We start from the raw sequence: 11131 nt of genomic DNA, 5'->3' as shown, positions 1-11131 counted from the left end.
TGGTGGCGCCATGTGGCAACCATATTAACGCCACGTGTTGGCATTTCTTATGTCCACGTGGTGGTGCGAGCTGATGCCACGTGGCCGAAGGTGGAGGCGCCACGTGGCAGTCATATTTAACGCCACGTGTTTACATTTCGTATGTCCACGTGGTGGTGTACGCTGACGCCACATTGCCGAAGGTGGAGGCACCACGTGCTCTCATTTTGAAGCGCCACGTGTACATATCTGATTTGTGACACACGTCTTTACCTGATGTTGCCACGTGTTGATTTGTTTGGATGACACGTTAGCACAGTAGGGATGAAGGCCCGCTCATTTTTTTTTTCTTAGCCCAGCCCATTTGGCCACATACTTCACATATTGATGTGGCCCATCCCACTATGAGATCTAGGAAATTTTTAGCATTCACCCATTTCAAGCAACAATTAATCAGAACTTCGCAGCACATAAGAAAATAGGCCCAACATCAAGATTGATCACATGGACAAACAAGCAGAACTTCACAGCACATTACAAATAGGCCCAACATCAATATATATCACATATACCAACTTCACATAGCACCATATTACAAAAAAGTTCACAGAACCTAGCACACATATGTTCACATTAAGTCCACAAAAGTTTGCCATAGGATGACATTAAGTCCACCATAGCACCAAACATCATTTCACATAATCAAGTCCACCACATGACAATAAGTTCACAAAACCATCAAACAACTAATATAAGTAGATGGAGTTCATCACAGTGCAGAAGATCATAAAGGAGACTAGGACAGATTTAAGTTACCCTGGGAAAGGCTCAAGATACGTCGAAGGAGCAAATTGTTCTCTTCCTGCTGCTGCTTGAACTCTGCCAACTCCTTTTGAGTCTTTGCCAGTGCTTCATTTGCAAGATTTGCTTGTTCTTTTAGTTCGACAACTTCTGCATGGAGAATGGCTGAACTTTGCTTTTCAGCTGCAAGTTCTTCCTGAAGTGCTGCTTCTGTCGGTGTCACTGATTTCTTGGAGCTCATCTGCAGACCAGCATTTTTCAAAAACGTGGTATTGGAGTTGTCCCGAGAGAGAACCTTGGACACAACTTCTGCACTAGTTCTTGGTGTCTCACCATCAGGTACAGGTTCTTCCATAATAGCTTTCATACTTGACTGCAGCAATGATTGAACATTAGCTATGAAATTAGATACATGAAAAACTGGCAGCTGCATTACACATTCAAAATACTGGCAGCTGCACAACACATTCAAAAAGTCACTGAAAACTGATGGAAAGCTACCAGGAAGCACAAACTAGAGGTAAGGAAACTTGTATAGAATGCAAATTTAACCAAATTTGTTTTCCATAAGCCAAAACAGAAACAAATTATATGAGTAAGCCAAGCATTCCCATATTTCGAAATATTGCATTGCCCTCTTAACTGTGAAAGAGACCAGAAACATTTTGAGCTCTAACTATGGTAGAATGTAATTATTTTCTATCTAGCCTCTAGCAACAATGCAGGCCAAATGCTTCTTGACAGAATCTAGGATATTGTTTTAGCATATATCAGAAGGCTGACTTTAGACTATATTTGATTAGCTTTCATGGCAGCTTTTGATTGATGGAACACCCTGGTAGCTATAAAAGAACAAAGTTTTCCCCTCAACTACTTTCATAAAATTTGGAGGGGGTGCAATGTTACTTAGCGTTGGTTATTTTCTATTCCTCCTATGATGCCTAAATATTTTCCCTAGAAACCACTAATGTTTAGAAAGAAAATACTAGCGTGGAGTACATAATCCCTCATAATTAAGTTTACTTTTCCAAGTTACAATGAAATAAGTTTTGAAGTAGTAAAGGCTGAAATATATTCAGTCTTATGTTCATATGATTCAAAACCTCAATACATGCAAACACCACTACAGCAGCTTAGGTAAAAATGAGTTTTCATGAATCACACCCTCAAACCCAGGATATTGATAAAAATACAAACTGCAACCAGGATCAATTGATGAAAAAATGTTTATGTAGCTTATTTGGCATTTTAACCCAATCTCAACTTATGTTGTATATGGTAAGTTGTCTAGCGACAAGTTTCCAGCAGCTACAAATTTAGTTTGGTATGTATTCTAACATTGTTAGAGTCTATAAATTCCATTAAGTCTGTAATGATCTTAGCTGCAAATATCTCTGCACACTAAGGACAGAAATTATCCTATGGATGTAAATATAAAATGAGCTGAATTAATAATATGTTGGCATAGGTAACAAGGAATTGAGTTCAATGTTGTAAGAATATACAGAGTGACTTACAATTGCATCTTTGGCAGCATCACTTAGACCTTTTTTCCTACTGGTATGGCAGTCCTCAAAGGCATCCACAGCATCAAGCTCTACAACCTTGTTCTTCTCCTTCTATTTCAGTACAGAAAATGCAGATCAATTATTTTATATATCTATTACATTAGATAAGTGGTTCTTAACTACAATTAATGCTAAAAGATAATGGGAACTTACGTAAGCGTGCAAGTGTGCAGCATAGCTGCGAGATCCCGTAGCCTGATGGAACCTAACATTAAGCCGGTTTTGCTTGTTCTGTTCAGAGATTTGCTACAAAAGATGTATGTGTTAGACATAGTCGCAGGTATAAAATGAAACAAATATGTCATTAGAGATGACATACCATATTCTTTGGATTTGACCACTTTGCAACAAGTTCCAGCCACTGTTCATCAGTCATGCTACTTATGGGAGAGGTAGTTCTAATCTCGTTAGCAGGTACTCCATTGAAGTAGGCCTTCTTCAAATTATACCGTGTTTGTCGTATCCCTTTCTGCAATACATCAGCACAAGCATCCCTTGTTGGCTGGTGTTTTTGGTTAATGGCCAACCTGACCTGATGGTTTGAATTGCAATCATTAAGGAGTAACACTAGGTCATATAATAGATGAAATATAAAAGAATATAGATAGGCTCTTACAGATAACTTGCCCATGAAGTTGTTAATATAGCCTTCATCATCCTTGTACTGCTTCCAATGAGGGAAGACAGGAACTTTAGTCCTAATGATAACACCCGCCTCTGATGAAAACTTGGCAGCTTGCACCGGTTCATCTGGCCTTTTCTTCCCTTCGGCAACAGCAATGGGCATTCTTCCCATAGCTTTGGTCATCTTGTCAAGCATTATTCCTGCAGTTGGTGGCCTTGATTTTCTTGTGCCTCTTCGTATAGGTACTACAGAGTATTCAATTACAATGTTAGCATTCATCAAATAGTTAAAAATAATAAATTTCTCTTCGTTGAACTAACTTGCCTTCAACATCAGAATTGGTTTGCTGTGCAGGTTGCTCTTCATGGTTGGCATCATGTCCATATGACCAGTCCATCACCGGGCTCGGGGGCCTGTTCACATCATTATCTTGAAGCAAATGTCCACTGCCCACATCTTCATCACCATTGTTTTCTGTTTCTGGAGGCAGTTCTTCATGGCCATTACCTTTACCTTGTTCTGCTATGAGTTGCCTTTTCGCTGACCTTGTTGAGACTCCAGGAGGCATTTCGGTTGGAGCACCCGCCCTCACTCTCTTTGATATCCTTACTCCTGGTGGCATCTTGAGGGTAGGTTTCTTCTTCGTCGCACACTTCTTTCGTCTAGTTTGTCGAGGGTACTACAATAATAAACACAAAAGTTGTAAGCATGTGAATAAATTAGCAACAATCATTAAAAAAATAATCAAATGCTGCACAAATTAAATGCGGAAAAGTTATTGCAGATATCCTAGCCCCCCCACAGCCAAGATAGAAGAAGCACCTCAATCATTATGGGGATGGGCTGCTCCGCTTCTAAATATGAATCATCATCACACTGAACCCCTTGTTCATCATCTTCAGGGAGATACTCTGATGTATCAGAACCTTCTCCATGACTTTTCTTGGTGCCTGAGTTTTTTGTCTTTGAAGATGCATGTTGTGTTTCGATATGTTTAATAGTGGCAGCTATGTCTTTGATGCCAAGTTCATCCATCCTTCTTATATTCTGCAAGATTTTCTCTTGCCGCGTTCTTTCATATTCGTTTTGTGCAGGTTCTTACATGAATACACATATTTTAATGGTCAGAATACTAGATGGCATTTTGATGGCATTTCCTAAGCATATAAGCATTTTCAGAAATAGAAACAATAAAGTATCTAGGCATTTGGGATGAAAAAAAAAGAGACCATGCTCATCAACATTGGGGATTTAATGATCAATGGTGAAAAACAACTTTACTTCAATATCTAGTAAAAACAACAGGGTGATTCACTTTTCCATTTTAAAAGACAATTTTGATGAGAACTCTGGAAACACTTTTACAGTGAACAACATTGGTCATATAAATGATATAGCCATTATATCCTTCTCTTTCACCTAATAAACTGTATCTATTTATACGACTAACTCAAATTATTGGTACATTCATAAACACAAACAAAGCAGAATCTAAATAAAATTTCCATTGTTGATCTGAAATCCACACTCTGGAAGATGCTTATGGCAACTTGAGGCACAAATTTATTTGAGAATCAACATAGCATGATTAATTTAAAGGTGCGCCTGAATAACACAGAAACAATGCCATATGCAGTAGCAAACTAGCAATAGCATCAACTGTTATTGTAGATAGTGACCTCAATCGGATTGCACACAGAAAATTCTTAATAGAAGTTGGACGGCAAATCAATCCACATGATGTATAACATCTAATAGCTTGAGACAGTACACATAAACATCTGAGCTTGAGACGACAAGATAATTTTGCGTACCTCGTGCTACTGGACGTCGACGTCTTCCCATCGGCTAGGTACGGCGACGGTGCAGGGACCTTGTCGATGGGGTACCCGGCTCCGGTGCGGCGGTAGGCATCGACGGTGTTGTGGGAGATGGCTTCGGTGCGGCAGTAGTCGTCGACGGGGTACCGGCTCTGATGCAGCGGAAGTCGTCGACGGCGTAGTGGGGGAAGGATCTGGTGCAGCGGTCGTCGTCGACGGGGTTGCAGCGGAAGGCGTCGTTGCGGCGGCTGTCGACGACGAGGAAGTAGGGGACGGATCTGGTGCAGCGGTCGTCGTCGATCGGTTTGCACGGGAAGGCTCCGGCGCAGCGGTCGTCGTCGACGGGGTTGCGGGGGAAGGCTCCGGTGCGGCGGTAGTCGGCGGCGGCTCTGGTAGAGCGGCGCCCCGATGGTGTGGCGGCTGGATTTGGGGATTAGGGTTTGGTGGGTGAGAGGCTTTGTAAATATATAGTGGTTGCACAAATGCCCCTGGGTGTTGTTTTGCTCTTCGTTAGATGGAGGATAAAAGTGACATTTCCCATTTTGATTTGGGCAAATGGGCGGCAATGGAATGTTTTGGGGCTGTCATTGGCGGTAGGTTTAGGCGCCGAACGAAAAATCCTCCGTCCATGAGTAATTAACATTATCCATAAATCGAAAACATTCAAATTATACTAATCTATCTGGATTAACAATTTGACTTTAAAAATATACTCCCTCCGTTCAATATTATATAACTTGAAAATTTGGATTAAGGGGGTGTTTAGTTCCAGGGTGTAAAGTTTTTAAAGTATACGGACACACATTTAAAGTATTAAACGTAAACTAATAACAAAACTAATTATAGATTATGCCCGTAAACTACGACACAAATTTATTAAGCCTAATCCATCCGTCATTAGCAAATGTTTACTGCAGCACCACATAGTCAAATCATGGCGCAATTAGGCTCAAAATATTGGTCTCACAATTTACACGCAAACTGTGTAATTGGTTATTTTGTCTACATTTAGCACTCAATGCAGCTGGTCCAGGTGCCGCATCTCCAAGGCCGATGCTCCCAGCGCTGCTGGCGAAGAGGACCTGGTGCTGGCCATGATCGAGTAGCAAGCTTCTGGTGCTTATGCTGCTTGCTTCCTGGATGTGGGCGACAACAGTAGCTTGAGAAGAAATGATACTTCTTTGTACAGCTTGGTGAATTCAGATTGAGATCGTGAATGTGAATAAACTTATGGCTGATTATTGTGTTATTTTGAAAATGTGAAGACCATATTTGTGTCATTTTTTTATATCAATTGAATATGACAATTAAGAAAAAAGTGTAATGCTTTGAACAGATGCTTGAAGTGTAAGTTGTGTTTGTACAGATTGAAATTGGTTTTTGCTGCTTGAAATGTCATGGTCTGTACAATTTTAGACTGATATGCAGTATGTCACTTGGAACAAATATATATGTACATCACTTTGCATACTGTTTCACCAGGAAACTTACTGGATTGCCCAAAAAACAGAAGTAAAATATTTTCTCTTCTCCTGAAATTTTTTACCCAACTGCTTCACATATTGTTAGGAATATGAGTTAGCACCATGAACCTGGGAAAGAAATCAAATAAATGCAAATCATTGCTGGTAACAACTCTGTTCTTAAAATTGCCAGCTCAGAATCTCGATGTGTTTCAGATATGCAATGGCAAATGAGTTCACAGAATAAATCAGTTGTGACATCTCAGTTACATAACACAAAATAAATGAGTTTATAGCTCATCCCAATTACATATGACATATCAGATAGATGACACAACTCAAGATATAATTTAATCATCATCGGTGTCTTCCGGCATGTCATCTTCAGCGTTCCCATTGCCACTGTCACTACAGTACTGCAATATTGTGTCATCTTCATCTGCATCATCCCTACTGTCTTCAGTCAAGTTAACTTGGTTGTTAAGGTCTTCTAAATTAGCTTCAATAATAGTAACTTCTCCATCTTCCTGCAAATGGTCTAGATCCTCATCAGCATTACCTTCATGCACTTCATGTTCTGTATCAGAACAATTATCATCTTGGTGTACATAAAAAATGTGGTCATCTTTTTCAGACACATTATACATGTTCCTATGTTCGAATTTCTGCACAATTCGCCATTCGTTGCCCAAAGAGGTGTCCTGCAAGTAAAATATCTTCTTCGATTGAGTTGCTAAAATGAAAGGGTCATCCTTGTACCAAAATGATTGGATGTTGATGGATTTGAAATGCCCGTCATCCCTAACTCCTCTTGTCTTGCCAACTTGATTGAACCAATCACAACGGAAAAGAACCACCGATCGATAGATATCTAGATCAGAGTTATACTGCAACTCAAGAATCTCCCTAAGGACACCATAAAATTCAATGTTATCCCCTTCATGTGTACCATCAACCATTACACCACTATTCTGCGTTTGGAGGTATTTCTCACGGTCAACAGTGCTATACCGGACTCCGTTGACAATGCAAGATGCACAACTCTTTACTCGGAGATCAGGACCACATGACAATGCAAATAGTGCTTCACTGACCACCCCTGGATTTTCTTTCCTCAGCTTCCAGATCTGATATATATATATATATATATATACAAGAAAAATACACATGTTATTCCCAATTTGAAATTTCATCACCAAAAAATGATATTTTTGTAAGTGTGTGTCACTTACATGAGTCTTAAACCAGCTAGCAAATCCTTTTTCAAGTCTTCTGTCAACATCATGTGCATCTTCTTTCTCCAACTCTTCTCTATGCATGCTGTAGCAAATTATGACTCAACAATTAGGAAAATATTATATTTAATACAATACATGTGAAATAAACCTACATAAATGGTGCTTACTCCAAATATGGTTGAACCTCCTCACAGTTATTTAGCACATACCAAACTAGCTTATCCATGATTTCATCCTCCATGTACTGTATCCTAGTGGATCCTATGAGTTTAACACCATGCATAAAAACAGAGCTGTCACCATCCAATGGCCCATCCCCATGACGGGCGTCCCGATTAAATCTAGTGTCAACATCCTCCATGTACCTTGAACAAAATGTCAAGGTGTCACTTGCTACATAGGCCTCAGCAATTGATCCTTCAGGCCTAGCCCTGTTCCGCATGGAATTCTTAAAGGTGCCAAGTCGTCTTTCTATTGGGTACATCCATCCATATTGTACAGGACCTCTAAGTAGTGCCTCATCAGGTAGATGTACGGCCAAGTGCACCATCACGTCAAAGAAGGCTGGAGGAAAAATTTTCTCAAGTTTGCATAGGATCAGCGGGATGTCTTTTTTCAGTCGTTTGAGGACATCTATCCTTAGATTTCTACTACACAATTCCCTGAAGAAGTTACCAAGCTCTGCAATTGCTTCGTATATATCCTTGTCCACAAATCCTCTTATGCCGGCAGGTATAATTCTTTGGAGAAGGACATGGCAGTCATGAGTTTTGAGCCCCTGCACCTTGGAACCATCTGAACTTATGCATCTTGCTAGGTTGGCTGCATATCCATGTGGATACTTGACACCTTTGAGGAAGTTACAAAACTCAATTCTTTGTTCCTTCTTCAAGACATAGCGAGCTTGTGGGATGCGAACTGAGTTGCCATCCTGCTGTAAGTGCAAGTTATGTCTTATGTTCATATCATGCAAATCTATCCTCGAATTGACTGTGTCCTTTGTCTTGCCCTCGATTTTGAGCAATGTGCCCAAAATGTTGTCACATATGTTTTTCTCAATGTGCATCACATCAAGATTATGTGGCAGCAACAAATCTTTCCAATATGGGAGCTTCCACAGACTTACTTTGCGGCTATAAAATAGTGGCCCTTCATCCTCTCCACGTTTTCTTTTCTTACTTGTATCATGCTTACCCGGTCTAACATTTTTCACCTTCTCTAACTGCTCGAGGACCTCATCTGTGCTGAATTTTCCTGGCTCAACCTGGTTTTCGTGGTGTCCATCAAAAGCATGGCTTCTTCGCCAAGCGTGTGTCCTTGGAAGGAAACGACGGTGGCCAAAGTAGCCTATCTTATTTCTTAGTGCTCGTGACAACGGATTTTTGTCACAATGAATGCATGCATAATAACCTTTTGTAGTTCGCCCTGACAAGGTGCTTAGAGCTGGATAATCATGTATGCACCATAGCACGGCGGCACGAAGATTGAACTTTCTAGCACTGAATGCATCATAAGTACTAACACCTATCCATAATTCAAGCAATTCTTCTATCAGAGGCTCCAAGAATAAATCAAAATCCTTTCCTGGAGATGTTGGACCTGGGATCAGTAATGACATAATGCAGTTCGATGGATCGACAGATTCCCATGGTGGTAGATTCAAAGGCATAACAAGGACAGGCCACATGCTATACGAATTGCTCACCTTGCCAAATGGATTGAATCCATCTGTAGCTATGGCAAGCCTCATATTCCTTGCATCTTCTGCGAAAGTTCGATACTTTCTGTCGAAGTCCTTCCAAGCCTCCCCATCTGCTGCATGGCTCATTTCATTATCCACTGGCTTCCGCTTGATTTTGTGCCACTGTGTGTCTTCAGCTGTTCGTTTTGATGCAAATATCCTCTTTAACCTTGGGATAAGTGGAAAATGCCTCAAAACTTTGCGAGGAACCTTCCTGTCGCCAACCCCATCTTCCCATCTGGATTCACCACATATAGGGCATAGATCCATATTGGCATATTCCTTCCGAAATAGCACACAATTATTCTTGCACACATGGATCGACACATATCCAAGGCCCAATTCACAAAGATATTTCTTTGCCTCATCATAAGATTTTGGTAATTGACATTGAGGGAATGCCGAGGACAACAACTTCAATAATGCAGTGAAAGCTGTATTGCTGATTCGATAATATGACTTGATATGGAGCAGCCTCACAAGAAAGGAAAATCTTGAATGGTTAGATCCTGGGCAAAGTGCCTGCTTCGCATCTTCAAGAATTCTAGCAAACCTTGGTGGCTGTCCATCTTCCTCTGCCGCAGTGTATAGTTCACCTATTAACTCTGGAACTCCATTGTCATCCTCGGGTTCATACCCGCCCACATCTGTCCCTTCATTATGGTTAGTTTCATGTACCTGTTCCAAATATTCGACATCTTCTGTATCAACTAATTCTCCATGATAAATCCACCGGGTGTATGTTGATGACATCCCAAAAATATGTATATGGTCATGCACTTCTTGCTGAGGCAGTGAAGTGTGGTTAAGACACCTACAGCATGGGCATGGTATGTCAACGTGTTCATCAAATCTTTGTCCAACAAATTCCATGAACTGTTTCACTCCCTCCATGTATGCAGGTGTGAATTGTCTCCCATGTATCCAAGTTCTGTCCATCTGCTTTGGCATGTTAAAAAAAGCAATTAGGCAAACAAAGCTAATCCATTTTTTAGGACAGAATATTTTCTAAAACATTAGATGGAACAGCTGGTTGCTACATGACTTAAACCATGTTGATTTGTTCATAATACTCTGACTTGTTTCTCTGTTCATACAACACAAAGCATAATCTTTCATAGCTGAACTTGCATTTCATACTCAGAGTAATGTACTTATGGAAAATCATACCTTATATCTACTGAACGGCGTTGGTGATGGGCTGCGTGCGCTGACGACAGGATTGAGAGAGAGGAGGCGCTAGGATAAGACGGTGGGCGAGGAGCAGCCGATCCGTCTCAGTCGTCGAGGATCCCCCGCGCCGACCGGGATCCCTCCGCAGCCCCACCGACCAAGATCACTTCACCGCGCCGCCACCCACCACGATGCTCCACATCACGATGCCGGCCAGCCTGTGGAGCCGCCCTCCCCTGCACCGGTGGGATAAGAAACCTCCTCCTCTGCGCCGTCCCGGTGGCTAGGATCCGCCCCCACTGAGCTCCGCCTGCGCCGCCGCCACCCTCCCTCCCTGGCTGTGACCAAACCCTGCGCCACCGCCCCCCTCCCTCCCTGACCAAACCACTAGGTCGCCCGCATAAAGCATTCAATCATTCTTGTGTTCGAGAATTGAAAGGAAAACTAAAAGTAAAACATCATCAGCATGAAAGCTCCTTGCAGCGTAGTGGTTAAGCTAGAATTATGGTTAGTCACAAGTCGTGGGTTCGACCCCCAAGTGCTGCAGCATTTTTTTTAGAAAAAAGAGTTCACATGGGCTGCACAGATTCACACATGGGCTGCACAAATTCACGGACTGCACAAATTTGGGCTGCGAAAAAAAAGTTCACATGGGCTGCACCGATTCACACATGGGCTGCACAAATTCACGTGGACTGCACAAAGCATCTGCTGGCCCGAAAA

The 11131-nt window shown here is 41.5% G+C and overlaps 2 protein-coding genes across 3 annotated transcripts; both read right to left on the bottom strand.

The window, feature by feature from the left end:
- Positions 1 to 520: 520 nt before the first annotated feature.
- On the bottom strand, positions 521 to 5215 carry LOC127773111 (uncharacterized). 2 transcript variants are annotated; one of them, XM_052299129.1, is made up of 8 exons: positions 4788 to 5215; positions 3796 to 4070; positions 3298 to 3652; positions 2965 to 3218; positions 2668 to 2880; positions 2502 to 2594; positions 2298 to 2399; positions 521 to 1153 (listed from the first exon to the last, which is right to left on the bottom strand). In XM_052299129.1, exons 1-8 carry the CDS (start codon positions 4816 to 4818, stop codon positions 776 to 778), a joined length of 1701 nt encoding a protein of 566 aa, XP_052155089.1. In that variant the 5' UTR covers positions 4819 to 5215; the 3' UTR covers positions 521 to 775. The 2 variants fall into 2 exon arrangements, with proteins under 2 accessions (XP_052155089.1, XP_052155090.1); XM_052299130.1 differs by lacking the exon at positions 3796 to 4070.
- Positions 5216 to 6206: 991 nt separating this feature from the next.
- Positions 6207 to 10741, bottom strand: LOC127774470 (uncharacterized). The gene is made up of 4 exons (XM_052300729.1): positions 10406 to 10741; positions 7662 to 10174; positions 7489 to 7576; positions 6207 to 7383 (listed from the first exon to the last, which is right to left on the bottom strand). Exons 2-4 carry the CDS (start codon positions 10172 to 10174, stop codon positions 6607 to 6609), a joined length of 3378 nt encoding a protein of 1125 aa, XP_052156689.1. The 5' UTR covers positions 10406 to 10741; the 3' UTR covers positions 6207 to 6606.
- Between the last annotated feature and the right edge of the window lie 390 nt (positions 10742 to 11131).

The sequence above is a fragment of the Oryza glaberrima genome, chromosome 5 (assembly GCF_000147395.1).
Source record: "Oryza glaberrima chromosome 5, OglaRS2, whole genome shotgun sequence".
Lineage (NCBI taxonomy): Eukaryota > Viridiplantae > Streptophyta > Magnoliopsida > Poales > Poaceae > Oryza > Oryza glaberrima.
The sequence above is the reverse complement of the archived record's forward strand: the minus strand, read 5'-3'. Positions and strand labels throughout refer to the sequence as shown.